Genomic DNA, 24,975 nt, shown 5'->3' on the forward strand with positions numbered 1-24,975 from the left:
ATGAAGAGCGACTGCATCAGAGTCCAGGCAAGCAGGGCTAACGTTTGGTTGGTTTGGGGCGTGGCTAAAAAGTTTGAACACGCATTCTTTCACAAACTTGACCTGACTTAACATGACTACTTATGTCGCCTTTTCTATTGTGTTTGTGGTGGTGTTGGTGTGTGGATTAGTGGATGTCATGTTTCTGACCTGACCTCATGTTTTGTAAGGTCACCCTGTGTACATAAACCTCTCTCAGTCCTTGTAATTCACTAATTAAATTGAAATTGGGGAAAATAATGCTGATTGTTTCTGAATAATGCTGATTATTTCCGACGACTACCGGATATTAAACACAAGACTGAAGCAATTTTTATAAAGCAATTACATTACAATTAATATCTTTTATCCTTTAGTAAATGTACAAAAATACATTGCAAAGAAGAAAGGAAAATAACAAAAAAAATTAAAAAGGCCATATGTCCATTCAGCCAAATGTCCGTTCAGCCATTTGTCCGTTCGGTCTATTGTTAGTTCTGTCAAATGTTCGTCTGTGAAACGTCCGTCGGCCAAATGTCCTGCCACGAAATTGGGAGCCTTTTAACGTGGGTTTCAATGGGATATGTTTCTGGCCTGTCCGACATTAACATGTATCACAGTAAAAGCTAACCTATTCTAATTAAATAAATAGAAAATTAAACAACACTCACCACATTAATAATAACAAGCCTGATGCTTAACAGCATCTAAAGACAGAGAGTCTTCCTTGGAGCCTTGGCTTTCCCAGAGGCTGGAGACTAAGCAGGACGCTTGCTAGTCATTTTCCAAGTCATTAATCACTTCATATTCACCAAAACAGAGCAAAATTGGAACAATGGTGTTTTCCTCTCACCAATAATGGCAAATATCACAGCAATCACAAGGTTATACTATGATTAATTGCAATAATGTTGATTACACAACCAAGAGCAGTTGCGATCACATTGGAACAAACCGTGGAAACGAGATATGCAGGGTGGCCGTCAGGTGAACTGCGCTGAGGATGGAAAAGCAGTTTCTGCTTTCTGGCTTTAACAAGTGGAAGGAGAGATGCAATAACCCAGTGTTTATAATCTGCATCAGCAAGTTTAGCCTCCTGATAGCTATTGTTAACGTGGAATTAGCTTAATGTAAATCGTGAGAGGATGTTAAAACCTAACAAACGTTAACGAGAATTTCCTAAATCAGGGATACCTGTTTGTGGTACTACTGTACAGGTATATGACATTATAGCAGTAGCTGGTACCCTTGGTGAAAAAATCAGTACAATTCTTGTGCAAAACCGATTTACACCACGAACGAAGGTTTTTGATAAAGGCTCATGAGGCATATACTGTTATTCACCAGTCATATAACAATGAACTAATTTTCTGTTTCAAATGAAATACTGTAACTAAATTAGGCCTATGATAATAGGAAAGAAATGTCTCGCAATCATACCTACCAACCCTAGCGAGACAACAGAATCAGTTTGAAATTCATTGACCCCCTCCTGAAAGCTACTTTTTCTGACCATTTCTACCGCCGCACTATGTGAATGGTTCCTTTTTCGATGAATTTCTTTTCTTTAGATTGTCAAAACTAATTTTCAGGTTAGATATGGTTAGGTTAGTTTTTTTTAATGTTAAATTTCCACAGGAAACTAATAATTGCTGTTAGATTATTAACAATGCTATTTATTCACAGGCTGGTCCTGCGTAAATGTTGCCACACTATAAGAAATTAGGTTGGCAACATTCAAGGAATACTAAGAATTACAAGATCTGTAGAAAACAGAACAAAACATAGCTAGTCATGGAATACTAAGTCAACTTCAATGTACAGTATCAGGTGAGGTGTTCTCTGTAATGCAGCAAAAACATAAATAATAATAATACAGTAATTCAATCTGTACAAACTGGGGTTTATTTAGTTAAGCTTCCTTTTATTTTATTTCATGGAACTTGGTAGTTACAGGTTGATTATTACGGGTACAGTATTCTAATTCCTCCCTTAATTTCCAAGATTTTCCTCATTCCAGTTGTCTTGTACAGGACTTAAACCTTGTCATGGTTGGTGGATAAAAACTCTGGACTCATGGGTGGACAAGCTAAAAAAAAAAAGTATTATTGAGGTTACTGGAAGCACAGAGTTCAAATTTTTCCCTTATATTGTACAGCAGTGATGCTTTTCATAATTACATTACTGCCATTGATAATCTTAAGTTATGGTTTATGCAGTGTACTACATGATCCATAAAATACCAAAGTGTTTAACAAGGTATATTCTTGTATGTGTTACATATTTAGTGGAAATTTATTAATGCCCTGTAAGGATTTCTTAACTGCACCAAAATTCCTAAAAGTAATCACTATTGTAGATCTCTTACATTTCATAATACATACAATCAAAGCTAAAAAATCTGAACAGTTGGGACTAAGCAGTGTTTGGATTACTAAAGATACTGTACATAATTTTGAGCAGTATGGAGCCCAGATTGTGGCATTACATAAAATTAACTTTTAGATACATTTGTATGAAACATGTACAGTTAAAGATACATAAAAAGTAAAAGTGAGCCCCAATAACCGACGTCCCGTTGACCACCGATTCACATAACCAACGATTACACATAGGGGAAATACCCTGCAAGTTTCGTTGATACCCCAGAGATTCGACGATTGGCAAAGCTAACATGGTGTAAATTCTTGCCTCCAGAGAGCTCTGCGCACTGCCTCTAACTCATTCCTATCATTTTTGCTCTTGTTTACACTTACTATGTGCGTATATGACTTCGTGTTTTTTCGTTATTTCTGACTTGGTGAGTTACTCAATCATACCTAAACACCCCAGTGAGAGTTCCACTTGTGCTTGGCAACTTGATGTGATAAGGCATAATAAGAGTGGTGATATATCAGCAAAGAGCAATAGAGACTTGAACTTGCTACCCTAGACAGTCTCTACCATCAACACAGGTAAATAACAGCTTAAATTTATGCTTTACATTGAATGTATAAAAACGACAAATAATTATATAAAAAACACCATATAATATGCACCCCCCATTTTAGCAGGGAATATTTAAGAAACCGTTACCAGTAGCATACAGTATAGTCTGCTTTTACGCGGTCAATTGAACCCGTGGCGTACCGTGTAAAACGAGAAACGCGTAAATGAAATAACAAGCATATGGTATTAATTGAAATAGAGACTGGGCCGACCCCCAAACCTCACTTTTTCCGACACAATACGTACGTTGAACACTTACGTTAGTAGAAAAGCCGAGTCGGCACACGTGGATGGCGGCTGGTTCTGAGGCAGAGGGCAGATTAGTTGCCCTCCGGTGAATCACTTTCACTACTCGCAGAGGTTTGCAGGGCCTCCCAGACAAACCTCTCAAAGTCCATATCCTCACTGTCAATATCACTATCACTGACTTGGGCTGGCTGTGGTTGTGGTGGGTTGCGGGCAAGGAAGTCCTCAATACTACGTTGACGACTAGCATTGATGTTGTCGAGATAGATCTGGATATACGGCTCCATAACTTTTGTCAGATGGTTATTAGACGCTTCATACCGATGCTTGTCTGAGTCGTTGTCAAGGATGAGCTCAAGTTTCTCCTCCAACTCGATGATTTCCTTCACATTATCATGACTTGGTCCAGGTAATTCAATGTTTTTCTCTGGTGGTTGGGGTCCCGCGGAACCCATTGTGAGTTGTGAGGGGAATAGCGGGCACAAAAGAGAACTGTATATGCGGACTGAGAACAATTGAGACAGGCCCTGCTAGGTCAGCGACTTCTACCCTCTGGTGGCAGGACACGTCATGTTACATTAGACAAATCACAGCTAGCGGCGGAGGGAATGCGTGGGTGGTAAGGATGCGTGGCCCAATCACAGTCCGATACATCATATGACGCCAGCGATTGCGTAAGAGCAGCCTAATGCGCACTGCTCACCGCGCCGCTTCCCGCGTATGGTCAAGAATGGACCGCTTGGGTAAAAAATGGCGCAGCGGTCTGGACTTCTCCAGCTGCTTGCCGCGTAAATGACCAAATTTACCGCGTAATTAAAGCATTTTCATTCTGGCAAGGCACCACGTAAATGCAGACTATACTGTACTTGATAAAACCAAAAAGGAAAAGGAAAACACTGGAGCACCTTAACTTTCATCTTCATTCAAGACAGCTTCAGAGGCAACTGAATTTACAGGGACTGAGAGAGAGCTTATATACAATGAGTGACCTTACATAACATCATGTGAGGTCAATAACATGGGACCCACTAATCCACACACCACCTCCACCGCAAACAAAAGAAGAGCTTATACAAAAAATGGATGACATAACAACAGGTCAGGTCAAAAACATAAGACCCACTAATCATCTACTCTACATCTACCTCAAATGCTTTCAAAGCATTTTTAACCTTAGGTCAATTATTATTCATTAATTAATACCCCAACACCACAACATCTAGAGCAGGCAGAGAGGGTGGGAGGCTGGCTGGTGTATGTTTTATCATTGATAATATAAAATATTAAACACTATAGAAAAAATGTGATAAATAATTTGACATGGAAATTATATGACAAGCCGAATTATAAAGCAATTTTTTCACCCAGACCTCTCGACTGGTGGGAGGCTGGCTGGCGGATAGATTTACACACACGTCCCGTACACGATCTCTCTTTCTCTCTCTGAACTTCAACTGACCAAAGCAGCTTCACCCAAACCTTTTCAAGTCTCCAACTACAACCTTTATACCTCTTTCCATTCTAAGGGAGGTGTATACGCCTACTGCATCACATTTACTCCTATGGCTCGACTCATGGATCTTGAATCTTCTCTTTATGATGTCATCTGGCTCAAAATATCTCTATCAACTATGACTATTTTTCTTTGTTTCCTATACTATACTCCCAACTATTTAGAATGCTGAGTGTCTCACTTTTTGCCATGAGTCCTTGCTATCCACATACCTCAACACTGAGATCCTCTACCTAGGGGATTTCATTGTACATCAGAGACTGGCTTGGCTCTGCAAGGGATGACCCAGGTGGAGCTGAGCAACTCTCTTTTTCCTTACTTAAAGATCTGAAACAAATAATTAAGCACCCTTCATGTGTTCCTGATCAACATAATCAACTTTACTAACATTCTTGATCTTTGTTTTACCTCAAACCCCTCACACTATTCATACTCAATTTCTGCCCCTTTTAGGTCTTCTGATCATAATCTTATGTTTATTAAATCAAACTGGGCATGACCACCTCCCCCACCCCCCTCTAAATGCCAATTATGGCACTATCGGAGGGTAAACTGGCAATCCTTGCGAGGATTCTTCTCCGACTTTCCTTGGGATGAATGTTGCTTTTCCACTCTGGACGCCTCGGTAAGTGCTGACAGCATTGCTAGGGTTGTACAGGGTGGTATGAGTGCATTTACCCCATCTTCTACCAAATCTTTCACTTTACAATCATGATTTGATCGCTCCTGTTCTCTTGCATGCAGGGAGAGAGATAGGGTATCAAGTTATGAAACTACTGTATCTCCTTCTATTACCCAATCCTCTTTCATTACTCATTACTTCTAGGAATCGTTGTAAGGCTATTCTTCGTAGGGCCAAGGAGAAGACCACTGTCCTGACTAACTCTTCTTCTAGTAAATCCTTCTGGTCCTTAACCAATAACATCTGTAATAACTTCTGCACTCCCTCTTTTCCTCCTCTCTTCCGACCTGATAACTGTTTAGCCAACTCTCCCCCTGATAAAGCCAATCTCTTGGGCACCTTATTCTCCTCTAACTCCACATTAGACAATTCTAACTCTATCCCTCCTCCTCCTACTGAACCTATGCACTATATAATCTCCACTCGTAGGGTTGCTGGTGTGATATCCAGGTTGGATGTGAGTAAGGCGCCATGGACCGGGTGGAATACCCCCTCGTATTCTGAGGAAGTGATCTGAAGTTCTGGCCCCTGTGTTTGCTCGCCTCTTTCGCCTTTGCCTCAAAACCCAAGCTTTTCCTTCTTCTTGGAAGCATGCCTTGGCTCAGCCCATCCCAAAGAAGGGCAGGTTAATTAATTACTTTCGTAATTAACATCCTTACAACAATTTCACTATAAACATCAGATTCTCTGATGTTCATATGTGAAAAAGAGGTGACTTCAGCCTCGGTCAACAATTACTGGCATCTCTAGGGCCGACGTCAATGATACCTCATTCTCACTGCTTATTCTAGCCTGACTCATATTGACAATTACGCTAACAGTAAATACAATTGAAGCTTTCAACATCAGTCACAACGGATCTTGAATGCTTCATCTGCAATCAGACATCTTTAAGTTGACGCAAATCAAGGGTGTTCTCTTACTGATTCAAATGCGGGAACACCCTGTGCGGAATTTAGGAATACCTGAGTTTCTCCGGTAATGCGACATGGAAAAGGAGGACTCAAATCTCCTGAAGTGGTTAGGGATCGAATGTTTCTACTGGGAGGCACGAAAGGTTTACAGCTTATGTAGGCATGGAGCGTAATATGAATTATTAGGTTTTAACAGATTAGCCATGTCATTATGACCATGACACCTCTAATGTATAAGCCCGAGTCCCTGACCCCTCCGCTCTCCACTTGGTAATCTCCCCGCCTGGCTATCAACACCCCCTCCCAGCCAGAAGGCAATAAGGGTTTTAGAGGGTGAAGGTGGTTTTAGGCTTAAAGTTTTTCTCTTATAAAATGGCACTGACTTAACTTAGCAGAATATAACTTGCATTGCTGGAATCCTTGCAAGATAGTGATTAATTTTGGAATATAAACATCCCATACTTTGCAAAAGGAGATCAAAATTTTAGTCCTTTAGTTTAGTACATTTGAGTACAGTAGGGTCGGGATATATCGCGAGATAGGGTCCAACGATGTTTGCTATATACCAAATCGCGATATATAATTACATGTAATCAATGGGGAAAATAGGGTTAGGTTCTGGAGTCCCAAAAAAGTGACTAAACTTGACTTAACGAGTTCATTTTCTTATTAACTAAAGCACCAATGAACACTAGACTCGGAACAACAGGCTATTTCAATATCAAGGAACACCAAACTCGGCAGCTGACGCACCATCCTGGGAACACCAGCCTCGGCAGTAGACGCCACACTGTCACCCTCACTTGACGATCCCACACCTACATAAACGAACACCAAAAATATTAGTTACAGTATTAAATCTTTTCAATTAAAGCTTTCCATTTTCTACACTTCACTTTTCACGTCTAGCAACCCATTTACACTCGCTTTAGAAGTTGTAATCTGCAGCAGAGTCGGCAACTGACGCGCCATCCTGAGAACAACAGACGACACACTGCCACCTGCACTTAACAATCATAAACGAACAAACCAAAAATATTAGTTACAGTATTAAATTTTTTCCATTAAGCTTTCCATTATATTCACTTCACTTTTCACGTCACTAGAAACCCATATACACTCACCTTAGAAGTCGTAATCTGCAGCAGTCGGCTGCTTTCTCATCACTCACTCAGAAAGACTGAATGGGCGAGCATGAATGCGTGAGTGAGCAGCCACGGTGGCAACTCTGGTGAGCAAATAAAGCATTTGTTTGCCATGGCGGTACATTTGAAATATTTCCTGCCCGATTTCTCTCGCGAAATAAAAAAGATTATTGCTATATACACGATAGGAAAATGTCAATAATTTTGGTAGCAGCGATATAAAAAAATCGTTATATAAAGTCACGATATATCCCGACCCTACTGTACAGTAATATGTTACTAAAAATTATGGCTTTGTAACAGAGAAAAATCTCAATAACTAACCCCAGTGGTCAGGATATTATGGCATTGAATATTACAGAGGATTTCAAATAAATTCTTTGTTTAGTTCTGTATTTAGAACCTGGTGGTGGAGGAGTGATGGCCTTAGGGGAGACACTGATCGCTCACCCTCCACCCCTGCCTCTCATTCTTACTGTAACTCGACAAAATATTGTTTATTTGTTGTTTATTAATTAGTCAAGATATGTTACTGTAATAATTTTTGCTATAGTAGTATTTGATATTATCATTGATAAAACATACACTATAAGAGGCTGATCATACGAGAATATATAATAATAAATGTTGGAGGATGTGTGTTCGGGGTGTGTGTATGTGATGTTGAGGTGTGTTCCTGACACACACACACACACACACACACACACAGGAATTAAGACAACATGCATCCAGTGATGGTCTTGTTGTGTGACTGCCTGGAGACAAAATAAACATTAGCTGTTGAGGAGCACTTGGCAACACGATGCATTTTATCACTCTTTTTCCATTCCATCTCTCTAACCATCCACACCTTTCTGCTTTCTCTCTTCATATTTTAAAATGTTATGTAACATAATGTTGAAGGGATACAACTTTGCTCATTTATACTTATCACAATCTCCCTAAAAAATACTTTAGTTTTTGTCTTTATTCAAGACATATTCAGGTCATTAGACCCAATAATCCCCCACCCAAGAAAGGATGACCTGACATTCCATTCCTGTAAATTCAGTTGCCTCTGAAGATGTCTTGAATAAAGACGAAAGCTAAGGTGCTCCAGTGTACAGCATACTTAAATGACCAAGAGCTCGATTTACCGGAAATTCTGATTTAACGAACGGGTGGCTCGAATTAGCTCGTTAAATCGAGAAAGTACTGTACATTCTGATAGTCTAAACTACGCATCCCGCACGGACAGACACAGAACTGTATTTATTTACGCAAACACCACTACAGTGTGTGTACAATATATTGTAAATAAATTATACTACAGTAAAGCCTCAAGAATAGCGACGGTAATATGTCCTCCAATATTGCAGTGTAAGGTGAATTATCTTATCGTGAATCAGTAATTACTATTAAAATAAAGCAATAATAATGAGATGCATTCCAAAGTCTGACCTTTTCATATCTTTTGTGTAGCTTTTTCCCTCTTTTCCCTCAAAACAATAAAATTTATGAAAAATGAAAACTATATTCTTTAAATACTGTTTATGAATGCACTTCATACAATATAAGTGAATAATAATATGGTCACACAAGAGGAGATGGGACGCCATTGTTTTCATTCGTGTTTACACCAGGGACGATGGTTCTACATAAGAAACTGAAGAAAATAAGACCCTGGTTGTAGCTGTAGTAAAATTAATGTAAAAAAAATCATATGTTTTAAGTAATGTTATTTAATGTTAATAAATGGAACAATAGAAGTAGCGAACCACTAATGCTAAAGAAAAAAGTGAGATGGATTGGGAATGTGTGCATTCAAGGAAACATAGCTTCAGTTATCTTATTAAGAATATGTACAAAATATTCATAATTGTTTATTACCCAATGTGTATTTGATTTAATTAATCTTTATGCAGTAAACCCTCCAGTTTGGCGACTTTCTGTTTGACGAATTCAGAGTTGGCTGTCAAAATTCAAAGTACCCTGCCCTTCATTTTGGCGACCAAACCCTCACCTTTGTTGAGAATTTAAATTTAAATGCAATCACAACTAATAATTGTAGAATAATAAGTGCAAGATAAATCTCGCTTAATGCTACTGATGAGTATTTATTGAGCTCAGAGTGCCAGTCAGCGGTTCAGACATCCATTTTGACCGCTTCAATCCACATTCCTGCTGTTTGTTCGAGTGACTTTGGCCTTTGTGTACATTTTTTTTTTTTTTACTCACTCACGTAGCGCTGTGTTCTCATGCAGATTAATGGCCTCAAAAGTACTTGGGGTGTTGGAGGGGATGATAGTGGTGGTGAAAGGCTGTCTGAGCGCCCAGGCGGTTCAAATGATGGGGTAAAAACAAAGACAAAAAATTCTCGTGAGTATCGAGTTGGGAAGAAAGTGAAAAAGTACTCATTTGAGGATAAGAGAACGAGTGTGGATATGATTGAGCTTGCCAAAGGACTTATTTTGAAGGCTTTGATCTAGTGGTGATGGGGGAGGGGAGAGGCTGGGGTGGGGCACGACTGACGTTAGCCTTCCTTCCCCAGTCTCAGATACCAGCTAAGTGTATATTAAACACCTCAACTTTAGTTTTAAGGTTGGTTTACTATGTGTATGTTGACTAACTAATTACAGTAGACTCGCAACTTACTCGTATTTTTCTTACGCGCTTTTAACTATACGCGGATTACCCCGAGGGTTAGGTTACAATTTCCAATTTCAAACTTGAAATTTTCAAAATGGGTCGTGAGCGCGCTAAATGCTAGCCCGCCAAAGCTCCACCCCCTCCATCCAAACTCCCTGTCTTCAGTTGCCGCGTGGGTATTGTTGGAGTAACACCTGCCTCTCGTGTGTGTCAATTTAGTGCGCTTAAACCTCTCTCATACTCGTTCATAATGCCCAAACACAAACCAACCTTTGCCTCTGGTCCCCCAGCAAAGATACAACGCTCTGTGATGACCCTGGAAGAAAAAGTGGCCGTTTTAGACTTAATAAAGGGCAGGATGTCGGTCGCTGCTGTGGCACGGAGGTACGGACGCAACGAATCAAGCATGAGGTCCATTAAGATTCGGGAGAAGGAAATTTGTGAAACCATGTCTAAAAGTGCCTCGTTTATTGCTAAGGTGACTAGCCAGGCTAGAGACGTAACTCTAGTGAAGGTGAAGAAGGCATTAAATATCTGGGTAGACAGAAACGTGTTCCCATCGACGGCAACATGCTCAGGAAGAAGGCACTGAGTCTTTATGACCAGTTTAAATCTGAGGTTCCTCAGGGCAAAGCATCCACCAGCTCTGTGAAAAATTTTAAAGCCAGTGCAGGTTGGCTCAACAGTTTCAGAAAGCATTTCAGCCTGAAAAATATTAGAATCACTGGCGAATCGGCATCGGCGGACGAGGCAGCTGCATGGGTGTTCCCAGACGAATTCTGGAAAATGGATATCTTCCAGAGCAGGTCTTCAACGCTGACAAAACAGGTTTGTTTTGGAAGAAAATGTCAACCAGAACCTACATTTCCAAGTCTGAGGAGCAGGACCCCAGTTTCAAGGTTGCAAAGGACTGCATCACCGTCCTACTATGTGGCAACGCAGCAGGGCATATGATGAGGCCAGGCATGATTTATAGGTCTGCCAACCCTCGTGCTCTGAAGGAAAAAAATAAGAATCTCCTCCCTGTCTACTGGCAGTCAAACAAGAAAGCCTGCGTGACAGGAATGCTTTTCCTTGAGTGGTTCCACAAATGTTTTATCCTCGAGGTAAAGAGCTATCTAGAGAAGCTGGGCCTGCCTTTCAAGGTGTTGCTGGTCGTTGACAACGCACCAGGCCACCCAGATGGCATATAATTCGCTCACGATGACATCGAGGTACTGTTCCTGCCACCCAACATCACCTCCAGCCTCTCGACCAGGGTGTGATTCGGTGCTTTAAGGCAGCGTACACACGCCTCACCTTCGTTCGCATTCGCAACGCCATGGAAGACAGCACTAACAACAGTGTTATGGCATGCTGGAAGGAATTCAGCATTGCCACTTGCATCACTTTTGTGAAGGAGGCCATGGGTGCACTGAAACCAGAGTCGGTTAATTCGTGTTGTCGGGCACCGTGGAGTGATTGTGTCCATGACTTCAAAGGAGTCCCTACGATCAACACTGAAGTTAAGCACATCATGACGGTGGCCAGGGCTGTAGGCGGTGATGGGTTTGAAGACATGGTCGAGCAGGAAATCGAGGAGTTAATTGAACGACACAGGGAAACTCTGACTGATGGCGAGTTGGAGGAAATAGTGAAAGACGGCGGTGGTGATGATGAAGAACAAGAAGAGCCAGCATGTTGGGATTTACACAAGTTTAGTGAAGTGTTTCAGGTGACCGAGCACTTGAAAAACTTATTGTACGAGTATGATCTCTCGATGGAGCGCAGCATCAACTTCTCACGAGGTCTAACAAGCCTTGTGGCTCAGTATAAGAATTTGTTCCACCAGCTTAAGAAACAACAACGACAGCTTCCCATCACCATGTTCTTTAAGAAAACCTCAGCATCAACATCATCAGCAGATCACCCAACGCCCTCAACTTCTGGCAGTGACCTTGGGCTGCCCACATCCTCCCCTGCATCGTTATCTGACCTTGATGATCCCCCATGGTGACGTTGGAAGGGGATGAATAATCTCAAAACAACAACACAGGTCTGTCTACATAAAGTTTTAAACTAATATTTTTGGCTCAATATACGTAACTTTCTTGGTTTATTTTTACTCATTTACATGCACACACTGTCCTAAGGGCAAAGCTGTCCTGTACATGTACTCAAAATAATGTATTAAATAATTACTAAAATTTTTGTCTAGCACAAACTATAGCTTGTTTATATTCAAATTAATCACTATCTTATAAGAATCCCAGCAAAGTAAATTATATTCTCCTAGGTCAGTTCAGTGACATTTTATAAGAGAAAAACTTAGTCACTCTTCAGGACTGATAAATAAATACAGCTCCTCCCCGACTTATGACGGGGCTAGGGACCCAAATCCAGGTCGCAAGTCGAAAATGCTTAAATAATACATAGAAAATCTGAAATGGGTGTCTCTTTTTTTCTCAGCACCATAAAACTCCCACTTTTAAGTTTGTCAGCCATTTTAAAGTGAATTACAAGCGAAAATTTTGTCAGTACACAGCGCGATCACTGACGTTGGGAGTCGAAAATACGTAATTTCACAAAATTTTGGTACGACTGAAGCGGTCGCATGTCCGGGTAGTCGTAAGTTGGGGAGGAGCTGTACACACTAGACCTTCGGCACCAACTGTCAAACATATCACCTCACCTCTCCCTCCCTCCCCCATCTTCCCAGCCAGGGTTTGGTGGTTGTAGGCTTAAAGTTTTTATCTTATATAATATCACAGACTAAAGTTAGTAGAATATAATTTGCATTGCTAGAATCCTTGCAAGACAGCGAATAATTTGAATACAGACATCATATATTTTGCACAAGAGATAAAATTTAATCACCTGTATCACATTACAGTAGTGATTTATGAGTTCTAGTGTATATTTACATATACAGCTCCTACACAACTTATGACATACTCGACTTACGACCACCTGCACTTATGACCTGCCTCAGTCGTACCAAAATTTTGTCAAATCATATATTTTCGAGTCCCAACGTCAGTACAGACAAAATTTTCGTTTGTAATTCACTTTAAAATGGCTGGCAAGCTTAAAAGTGAGAGTTTTGTGATGCTGAGAAGAAAGAGAGACACCCATTTTAGATTTTCTACGTACAGTCAACCCTCACTTTACGCGGTTAATGTAACCCGCAGGGTCCCGCGGAAAGTGAGGAACGCGTAAAGTGAATAACATAACATATGGGATTAATTGAAATAGAGTCCCGGCCGACCCCCAAACTCCACTTTTTGACGACACACAACTATGTTGTAGTAAAAATTTTATCTTAACTTTATGATGGTATGAAAAAACAAGTAATATAGAAGAGGTTAGGTTAGGAAAAATAAAGGTTAACATAGGAAAAATAAAGGTTAGGTTAGGAAAACTGAAAGTTATGTGGAACACTTACGTTAGTAGAAGAGATGGGTCGGCGTACGGGGATGGAGGCTGGTTCCGAGGCAGAGGGCAAGCTACTGGCCCTCAGGTGAATCACCATTACTAGGTGCATCACCATCACTGTCACTTACAGTTGTCAGGGCTTCCCTGACAAATCCCTCAAAGTCATCTTCACTGTCACTATCACTGGCTTGGGCTGGCTGTGGTGGGTTGCGGGTGAAGAAATCTGTTATGCTTTGCTGACGGCTGGTGTTGATGTTGTCGTGATACACCTTGATGTAGGGCTCCATAGTCTGCAACAGCTGGGTAGTGAAGATTTCATACCTGTTTGCGTCAGGGTCGTCGGAAAGGAGGAGCTTGGCTTTCTCGATACACTCGATGGCACCCCTAACATTACTATGGGATAAGTGTTGTTCTTCTTGGGATGACGCACCACCTGCCTCTTCACTGACGTAGTCATCATCATCTACCATCTCGTCGGTAGTCACATCAGGTTCCATTATCACCTCCAGGATGTCGTCGTTGGTGGTCTCGGAGAAGCCTGGAACTGTAACAGTCTGCGCAGCTTCTCTGGCAAGGTCCACTGCTACTGCAACAGTCTGAACCTCACCAGTCACAGATTGACTCCTCCTCTCACCTGGTATTCCATGCAACACATGTCTCCATGCGTGACGAATTGTAGCAATAGACAGCTGATCCCATGACTCCACCAAGAAGTCCACAGCTTTCTTGATGTTAAATATTCTCCAGAATTGTTTGAACAGTATTTTTTGCTGTGCCAACTGTTGATCCTCATCTTCTTCGCTCTTGCTATCGGTGGTGGTGTCACTCAGGTTACGCAACTCTTCCCTGGTGTTGGTGTAGTCGTTCAGGAGTTTGAATTTTTTCGTAGAGAATGCAGCTTTTACATTACAGATTAACTCTTGGTCCATGGGCTGTAATATAGACGTAGTGTTGGGAGGAAGGAAGACCACATTTACTTTGGGGTGACGATCTAACAGTAGGGGCGAGTGTCCTGGTGCGTTGTCCAGCAGCAACAAAATCTTGAATGGCACATTCTGTCGCTCACAGAATTTCTTTACATCGGGAACAAAACAGTCATCAAACCAGGAGAGGGACAGTGTAGAGAACATCCACGCCTTACGTGCGGTCAGCCAGTGGACATTTAGCTTGGTCATGTCCATGGTTTTGTAGGCGTGCGGCTTGCGTGCTGTGTGGATCACCGATAACTTGAGCTTACTGGTACCGGAGGCATTGGTGGTAAACAGGACGGTGATGCGTTCCTTCTGCATCTTCCGGCCCCGAATCTTGCTGGCATTCTTTACAACGAAGGACTTGGAAGGTAGCTTTTTCCAGAAAAGACCAGATTCGTCCATGTTAAACACCTGGTCGTCACTGTACTGTCCTTCCTCCATAATCTCACGTAAAAACGGAGGAAATTCCCTAGCCGCAGCACGGTCAGCACTCGCTTCTTCACCACCAATGTTTATATTGGTGATCTTGTTCAGGATCTTAAACCTCTGTAACCACCCAGAGGAAGCATTAAAGGGTTTGGGCTCTGTAATTCCCATCTTTCGTAACATTGCAATGTACAGTTCACGTGCGTACTCCTTAACAGAGCGTGTGTCGACCGCCATGTTCCGTCGCGCCTGACGCACCAAGTACCTCACAAGTAATTTTTCTGTCTTGAGAAGCACCTGGTTGTGAAAATACTTGATCATAGAAGCACCTGTAGACTTTGTGATCTTCATGTGCTCCTTTATCTTGGCTGCATCCTTCTTTATTGTTCGAATCGTAGATTCATTCACACCATGCTGGCGCGCCAAATCAACCTGCCTTGTTCCTTTCTCCAACTCTTGGATGATGGTATACTTCACCTCGTAGCTTAAGGAACGTCATGTCTTCTTTGGCTTAGTGCTGCTGGGTCCAGGTAAGGAAAGGTTTCTCTCTGGGGGTGGTGGTCCGGCGGAAGCCATTTTAGAGAACAATGGATGCACGTTTACACGGTCTGGCGTGGAGGGATGAAACTGGCGCGGCTAGGTTAAGGATCGTCTTTCCTCCCTCCCTCCCTCCCTCCCCCGGGTGGACACGTCATAATACTTTAAGCCAATTACAGCTAGCAGCAGAGGGGGGGTAGGGATGCATGGCCAATCACAGTCCGATACGTCATATGACGTCAGTGATAACGCAACAAAGACACACACTGCGCAACCTTACCGCGCGGCTTGCCCAAGCGGAGGGAGGAGGAGGAGGGAGAGGCGAGAGCACAGGCAGGCAGGCGGGTGGGGCGAATCTAAAAATAGCGTCGCGCCGGACACACTCCACGTAATGGGGTTCACGCACCGCCTAATGTGAGCACGTTAGGTTCTGGCAGGGCACCGCGTTAACGTGGAAACGCGGAATGTGGGACCGCGTAAAGTGAGGGTTGACTGTACTACAGGTATTTAAGCATTTTCGACTTGCGACCATTTCGACTTAAGACCTGGCTTTGGGTCCCTAACCCTTCGTAAGTCGGGGAGGAGCTGTATATATATAGTCATTTATGGGATTTTGAGGAGTTTTTCTGACTTTACACATTTTTTTGTTTTACGGAAAGTCCCAGGAACGTAACCTCCACGTAAGTTGCGAGTCTACTGTATTCATTCTCTTTCAACAATAAAATATTTGTTATATGTGGGTAAAACAGGAATAAAATTGAGACTTTGACTGGCCCCTCAGTACCAATTAGTCTTTTTCCCATTGGATCAAGACCTCTGGTTTGGCGAGGGTTTTTTGGCACCAATTAGTTGCCAAACTGGAGGGTTTACTGTACAGTATATGCAAAATGAACAATACAATTCATTAATACTACGTAGATTATTAAAACACACAAGAAGAGACGAGACGGCATTGCTGTTGTCAGTGTTTACACCCAGAATGTCAGTTGTCCACCTGAAACTGAAGAAAATAAGACCCTGGTTGTTGATGCTATAAAATTAATGTAAAAAATATGTATGTTTTAATTAATGTTATTTAATGTACAGTAAAAGTAACCACTGATGTTAAAGAAAAAAAAAGCTAGACTGATTGTGGAACACTAACGTATACGTGTGCACTGAGGGAAACATAGCATCATTTATCTTGTTAAGAATATGTATAAAAGATTCATTATTGTTTATTACTGAACATATATTTGATTGAATTAATGTTTATTTCTGCAAAATGAACAATACAATTCATTAATAATACGTAGAATATTGAAACACACAAGAGGAGACGAGACGGCATCGTTTTCGCTAGTTTACACCCATGACAATGGTTCTACAATGAAGAAAATAAGACTGGTTATAGCTGGAGTAAAATTAATGAAAAAAAATGAAGTGAGACGGATTGGGAATGCCAACGTATATGTGAGCACTCAAGGAAACAGCATCATTTCTCTACATAAGAATATGAAAGCCACTGTCCATATATGTTTTAAATAATACTTACGAATGTGAAACAAAAATTCTAATTGCCAATGGTGGTAAAGTCTTAAACTTAAGGACAGCCAATGATATTGTGTGAGTTTTTACTCAGATGACAAAGTTCCAAGTCATCAGGTTCTTCATCTGAAGCTGTAGGTTCAACTCTGTCTGAAGCTGTAGCTTTCTATAAAGATACCATATCTATTGATGTAGCTGTTGTTGATCCTGAAGCTGTTACTGAACCTGTAGTTGCTGAAGCTGCTGATGATGCTGAGTTTGGTGTAGCTTTTTTCCTCTTTTCTTTTCGAGGATTAGCCCACCCGGCCACAGGTCACTGACCCACATCAAGGCCTTTGGGGCAAAAATACAATAATAATAACTAATAATAACAATACAGTACAGTAATAATAATAATTAATACAAATTAAAAAACATAATAATAGTAATACAGTGTAATGTAATAGTAATAATAAAATAATAATAATAATCACCATAAATAAAACAAAAGTGAAAAAATAAATCAAGAGTGAGAAACGATATACAGTAAGTATGTTGTGTTGTCAGTAGTAAGAGAAACAATTGAAACCCTGCAATTATGTGTAAATGATGCAGAAAGTCAGATCAGCAACCTGGGACTTGGTCACAATTTTTGTTATGCCATATGGCAGCAGGGTCTACCATTAGACAACACATAATACCTCCAATATTTTCCCAGGCGGTAGTACCTCCCTGTTTAATACCTGAAGTTGATGGTTTAGGCCTTCTAATAATATACTGTACTACTACTTTGCTGTCACTCGGAATTGAGAATGACGATCATCCAGCTAGGATACAATGATATGAGTTAGTAGGGATTGTAATGAGACAAAACTCACAAGAAGATGATTACATATAGGTAGAATATTGATAGTATAAGAGTATAAAGAGAGGAAGACTTTGGTAGCGTGGCCGTGATAAATATTTACACTTATCGTATCTTATACGTCAATACACATCTATTACGTTCTTGAGGGCGACTTGTCAAACACTGCTTCGTTACAACTCTTTATTAATTACGAACATGACATGGACACATTAATAACACCTTCTATTGAAAGTTACTAGGACATTATTACGTTACTAGACACTGATTCTCGGACACGAACATGAAATGAATACACTTCCCACACAAGTAACTCATCCCGTGGAAAGCTCTGACAAACACTCACGTGACCTAGGGGAGGCCTAGCAGGGAGACTGCTTAGCTGGAACACTGGTGTCGGGAGGGCGACTGCTTAGCTGGGACACTGGTGTCGGGAGGGCGACTGCTTAGCTGGGACACTGGTGTCGGGAGGGCGACTGCTTAGCTGGGACACCGGAGGGAAGTCGGGGAGGGAAGTCCTGCAAGACTCTCCTCCCGTGAGCGGGACTCGGCTGTGGTGGACCTCCTCCTCCGATCCCTGTGTGTCTTTCTCTCTCACTCTGCCAAATTCACTGAGGGAGGACTAGGACGTCCTATATATTGGGATGCGAGCCGTCAGGTTCAGCTGGTCGGGGGGGGGGGCGGCGAAGGGTCTCCTTACATTTGACCTGGCCAATGTGAGGTCAGGTCTGGACTTTTCAGAAACTATCTGGGAAAGTCATCAGGTGGGGCCGTGTGTATATTGGGAGAGCAACCGTGAGAGTTCCCCTACACTTGACCTCCCTAATGTCGGGTCAGATTGGAGTTTCTGAGATGTAAGACGTACTTTCTGGAGAAGTCATCAGGTGGGGCCGTGTGACATGAGAGGCCCTGGTTGATTTGTGGCCCCTTGAGTTGGGCTCCGAGGGTTACATTTGACCTGGCTAATGTGAGGTCAGGTCCGGCCTTTGTTCAGAGAGTAGGTTATTGTATATTGGAAGAGAGTCGGCTGGTGCCTTCTTACATGTCTGTTGTGGTGACATGTCACATGGGAGGGGAGCTAGTTGGTTTGTAACCCTGGTCAGCCGCAAGAGATACCCTATACTTTTGACCTCCCTAATGTCGGGTCAAGTCTGGCTTTCCTCCCGATGTAAGCTGTGGTCTGACAACCCATCACTACAGGATGTCACCTTCATTGGTGAGTTTTGAGGTGACTAAAGAGGCTGATACGGGGACTGGCGGAGTTGTTCACATTCATTGCATATGTGGAGGACTGCATCTAGTGCAGGAGGCGCAGTGGCAGCGTCATTCCGGCGCTGGCGCTTATCTGCCTCGGTTTGCAGTTCGGCTAACTCGAAAGTATTGACACCTTCTTGTGTGGTGCTCCTCCAAGCGTTACGGTGTGGAGTATTTGACTCCCGGGTGAGGGGGGTCAATTGCCTCGATGCTCCCATAGTTGGTGTATGCAAGAATACTGGCATGGAATGTAGAGTACGTTGGTGAAATATTTCCAGTGCCTTCAGGTGCCTCCTGTATGTGACCCATCATCATCATCATCATCCAGGAGCCTTCTACATACACACCTCAAAGTAAGTGTACTTTTCTACCTTTTTTGTTGAATTTAGGCAATTTTCGGTGAGCTGGAACCAATTACCCAAAAACCCATTTAAACAATGGTTTCGGTTACGAGTTTTTCGGTTAACGAGCAACCTGCTGGAACGGATTGTGCTCATTAACCGAGGGACCACTGTACAGTACAGAGTACAACATTTAACCCTTCAATATATATGAACAGTAAATAAGTGTTGCTTTCATATTCTTATGTAGAGCAATGACGATATGTTTTCACCTGTGCTCACTTATATACGCACAGTATCACTTTTTTTTTTTACCATTAATGGTTAGCTACTTATATTGTTCCATTTATTAACATTAAATAACATTACTTCAAACAACCATATTAATTTTTACATTAATTTTACTACAGCTACAACCAGGGTTTTATTTTCTTGTTTTATATGTAGAACCAATCAGTCACTGGTTTTGTAAACATTACCGAAAACAATGCCGGCGGTTTCATCTCCTCGTGTGTTTTAATATCCCAGGAATTATTAATGAATTGTATTGTTCATTTTGCACACACAAACATTAATTCAATAAAAAAAATCAGAAACATTAATTAAAATATATATGAACAGTAAATAAGTGTTGCTTTCGTATTCTTATGTAGAGTAATGACGATATGTTTTTCACATGTGCGCACTTACATACGCGTAGTCTCACTTTTTTCTTTAACGTTAATGGTTTGCTACTTTTATTGTTCTATTTATTAACATTAAATAACATTACTTAAATCAGCCATATTAATTTTTTACATTAATTTTACTACAGCTACAACCAGGGTCTTATTTTATATGTAGAACCACTCAGTCACTGGTTTTGTAATCAACAAAAACAATGCTATCTCATTTCCTCGTGTGTTTTAATATTCTACGTATAATTAATAAATTGTATTGCTCATTTTGCAAACATAAACATTAATTCAATAAAAAAGACATTCAGTAATAAACAATAATGAATCTTTTGTACATAAGAGAAATGACGCTGTTTACACAATTGTGCACGTCGTCTGAACGTTGGCGGGCCGTTCAAACCGGTCGAAATTCGAGTTTCCGCCGTCAAAATTATTAATTATGTAGTGTTTTTTTTGTGTGTGTGTGTCCAAATAAAAAACGTTGAATTAAAAACTCGCGAAATTTGAGAAGCTACTGTATGACATTTAACCCTTCAATATGTCATCAAAGAGACCACGAAGCAGTGAAAGTGGTGCTAACGTAAGCGCAAGTCACTATCTGTCCAGGAAATGGGTGAATTTTCATGGTCCGGAAATTTCCATGGTCCGGCACCGGTCAGGTCCTGAGGTTGCCGGACTAGAGAGGTACAACCTGTCTAGTGTCCACTTCCTAGGTTTGCATCTTTACCTCAAGGAAAGACTGCATTGGTTTTAGAATCACTTAACTGTATCATTAAACAGGAACTATTCCCACTGGTTGAAAACTAAAAATATTTACCATGTACCGGTATATTTAATTATTCACAGTATACAGTACAGTTAGACTCTGTTCACTTAAATTTTGCATATTAGGCCTAGGGTCAGTTTGTAACAGGGCAGTTGGTGGGCAGACATGCGAAGGGTGTATTTTATATGGAATGTCTGAACAAAAAAATTTCTGAAGTCTTGTTTGTATGGCTCATTGTTGGCAAAAGTTGTATCTAATTTTGTATTTATTTTTTTGTTTTTTGTAGAACAAATTAGATCAATTTTATCAATGGCAGTAATATAAGAGAGATTATTTTGTGTAGATGAAAGTTTGATCCTAACAAAAATAAGAAAAAATATTTAAAAAAATTATATTGTCATATAGATCTTGATTCCTACACTGTTTTGTATCACAAGGTTTTAGGTATCATTAGATGACATTCCTTGAGAATCATAGATACAGTACCAAGGAGTTCATCAGGGTTTCTCTTGTTTGATGTGGAAATATATTATCATTAGGATATCTTCTTTTAATGGATGAAAATTGCCTCATAACACCTGTGTTGTAATGTGTTTCGAGATAGCAAAGATTTTTATCCTTCGTATTGAAAGCAATAAAGTCTTGAATATGTGTCAGTACAGTGAGTCCTTACTATTTGTTAGAGATGTGTTCCTGGGGACCATGACTAAATTAAATGTCAAACAAGAAGGTCAATTATACCCCTGACATACATGTGTATAACACCTGACACACGGAAGATGTGTTCCAACAATGTACTGTACAGTACTGTAAAGTCTTAAACTGCTGTTTTTTGACAATTTTACTCATTTTTATAATATCTTACAAAATACATAAATGTGCAGAATTATTAAGAGATATAATTAATGAAAAATACCTCTGAGAGATACTGTACAGTAATTTACAGTATTTGTAACACATACCAATGATGGTATCGAAGCTGACGCATGTGTAATGTAATGGTTTTCACCTTTTGCTCCAGCTTCATTTTACTCCTCTTAGTTACTTTGTTTCATGGTGCAGCTCTATCACTTACACCACTTACAGGCCATAATATTAAAATGGAGGACTTTAATACAAATACATAGAAATAATAACCCGGCAGTGCACTTTTGTTTGAAACAACTAAAAGTCTGATTCCATATACTGTAGTTGTTGTTTGAAAGAATGTGTTCAATATTTTATGATGATACTGTACTCTACTTTTCAAACAGTAAACATGTTTGTAAAAGTTTATAATTTTTAATACAAAATACTGTACAGTAATTAGATTTAGTAGAATATCATTTAAGAATAAAAATGAATGAGCAATTGAAGAAGTGGACTATCATTCACTGGATGACAGACTTGTCATAACTGGCATTCAATTAGACAAAGTACAGTAGTCTGGAAAGGATAAGAAAATTTGCGTTTAATCTTGATTTGAATATACAGGGGTACAATAATTAATAATTATATTTTTAAATGATGAATTAATGAAAAGGTGAACAAGGGGGATTGCCTGTACTGATGATAAGAAATCAGTGAAATTTTTTTGTGCATGCTTACATCATAGCTAATAGAAACATTCAGTGAATAGTCAAAGTTTTGAGAAATATCTTTACAGTAAACTTGCACTATATCAAGAAATATCCTAATATTTGAACTCCTCTAATATTCAAACCTAGATATACAGTAGTATACTGAATCAATAACACAATAGTGTAAAACAAAACACAGGAAAGGCAACTCTGGCTAATGAAATACGTATATCTCTTACAGTGTGGTGATGGCTAGTTAAGGCATCACCGAGCTGGAGCAGAGGTGACCTACTGAATCAGCAGCTGTCTCATACTGTCTCCAACATGTTGTCTAACTCCCGCAAAAAGGATACAACGGCAAGCTGTGACAGCTTAGCAGGAAAATATATCAAGAAAAAATCTCCTCCTGAGGTGCCCATCATTAATGTCTGGCCTAATGCAAGTCAAAATGATATGAGAAAGAGAAAAAGTACCATCACTCCACCATATGTTAGTAGCAGCAACCCCCCTTCTCATCAGGCTTCACCGATGGTTCAAAAATACTCAACTGGATCAAGGACGCCAATGAATGGCATGTCTCATGGAGGCACAAAAGGAAAATACACACCTAATGTCGGAGAAGTTGTTCAGCGCCTGGGTGGCTTGTATTTAGGGAGCCGAGGCAGTTTAGATGGAATGCTGAAGCAGCAGGCACCCTCTTCCCCAGCTATGTTTAATCATACTTATATTAACCGCTATACTGGGTCACAGCACAGTCTGGATCAAATATTATATGGTCCAAGTCATATTAGAACTCCTCTAGATCAAACAGCACAGGGTGTAAGTTACTCCTTCTTAGTGCAGTCAGGACAAAAACAGTTATCACAGTCTAATACTCACCTAGGAAGTGGCTCACCACAGCCTCCCTCTCCAAGATTAGAGCAAGAGCTTCCACTTCCTCCAGGATGGTCTGTTGATTTTACATTAAGAGGTCGTAAATATTATATAGATCATAACACTAAGACAACACACTGGTCACATCCTTTGGAGAAAGAAGGGTTGCCAGCTGGCTGGGAGAGAATTGAGTCTCTCGAGCACGGAGTCTACTATGTTAACCATATCACCCGGCAAGCTCAATATGAACACCCTTGTGCACAGCAGTATCTTCCAAGAATTCCTGAGAATACTGTTTTAGGACCTCATAGGGCGTTACCAATTCCACATCATACTGATTTTCGCCAACCTCTATCACTGATGCCAGCCTCACCCTACTTACATGAAGAAATACCATATTGGCTGCGTGTGTATTCTCAAGCATCTCCAGATCACGACCATAAGTTAAGATGGGAACTTTTCCGATTACCTGAGCTTGATTGCTATCAGGCTATGCTTAATAGACTTTTTAAACATGAACTTCACGGCATTGTTATGAGCTATGAGATGTATCGTATTGCTCTCACACGGGAAATTGAGCGAAGGATGCAACAGATGAACATGCAGACAAGACCAGGAAATAGTAGTGGAGTAACTATTACAGAAATAAATGATGAAGATCCACACAGTGAAAATGTATCAACACCAGAACATTTCAAGCAACAGATATTAAATGCTGACAACTTATTTGAATCCAAAGTGTAATATTTGCCAACACATGTATTAAGTGCACCTAGTGGGTCTAGAGTGACTGACTTCCTGAATATTTTGAAGACTGTATGGCTTTTTTTGGGGGCAGCTTTTCAGTGGGGAAACTATTAGTGTTATGTAGAACTCTTTTTATAGTCTTGCCTGTGATTTTTAGATTCTAATCTGATGTTTGGCTGTGCATAGTGAAGTATTAGTTTCTGGTGTTGCACCCGTTTCTGTTTCTGTTACCAAAGATAAAGAGGAAAACCTTGGTGGGGTATTTTGCTTTTAAATGCTTCTTGTGGTATTGCTCATGTGACCTGTCCAAGCTGCACCGTGTGATGTTTGGGGTGAGTCAGTTTTATTCTTGCTCTTCTTTGTTTTAAGCTTATCTTTACCAATAGTTTATATATATATATATATATATATATATATATATATATATATATATATGCAATAATGACCAGCCAACAACATGTGTGTGTGTGTGTGTGTGTGTGTGTTTGTATGTGTGTGTGTGTGTGTGTGTGTGTGTGTGTGTGTGTGTGTGTGTGTGTGTGTGTGTGTGTGTGTGTGTGTGTGTGTGTGTGTGTGTGTGTGTGTGTGTGTGTGTGTGTGTGTGTGGACATATATATATATATATATATATATATATATATATATATTATATATATATATATATATATTATATATATATATATATTATATATATAACATATATATATATATATATATATATATATATATATATATATATATATATATATATATATATATATATATATATACATATACATATATACACACATACATATACACAGTATAATCGGCATTTACGCGGTCAATTGAACCCGTGGAGGTCCGCGTAAATGAAATAACAGAACATATGGGATTAATTGACAGAGACTGGGCCGACCCCCCAA

General features: G+C 40.3%; 2 protein-coding genes across 5 annotated transcripts in view; both read left to right on the plus strand.

The window, feature by feature from the left end:
- LOC121861562 (protein salvador homolog 1-like) overlaps positions 1-24,975 on the plus strand; it is a 39,235-nt gene that overhangs the window by 3,540 nt on the left and 10,720 nt on the right. Inside the window, exons 2-3 of one of the 4 annotated variants that reach the window (XM_042359442.1) lie at positions 1,705-1,848; positions 22,692-24,402. The exons of 1 other annotated variant lie outside the window; for it this stretch is intronic. In XM_042359442.1, the coding sequence (XP_042215376.1) occupies positions 22,775-24,067 (1,293 nt within the window). In that variant the 5' untranslated portion in view covers positions 1,705-1,848; positions 22,692-22,774 and the 3' untranslated portion in view covers positions 24,068-24,402. The remainder of the gene's footprint in view (positions 1-1,704; positions 1,849-22,691; positions 24,403-24,975) is intronic. 2 more of the 4 variants (XM_042359441.1, XM_042359444.1) reach the window with 2 other exon arrangements.
- Positions 10,385-11,327, plus strand: LOC121861568 (tigger transposable element-derived protein 1-like). Its single transcript, XM_042359451.1, has 2 exons — positions 10,385-10,648; positions 10,854-11,327. Exons 1-2 carry the CDS (start codon positions 10,385-10,387, stop codon positions 11,325-11,327), a joined length of 738 nt encoding a protein of 245 aa, XP_042215385.1.

This window comes from Homarus americanus, unplaced genomic scaffold (assembly GCF_018991925.1).
Source record: "Homarus americanus isolate GMGI-L3 unplaced genomic scaffold, GMGI_Hamer_2.0 scaffold24260, whole genome shotgun sequence".
NCBI classification, from domain to species: Eukaryota; Metazoa; Arthropoda; class Malacostraca; order Decapoda; family Nephropidae; genus Homarus; species Homarus americanus.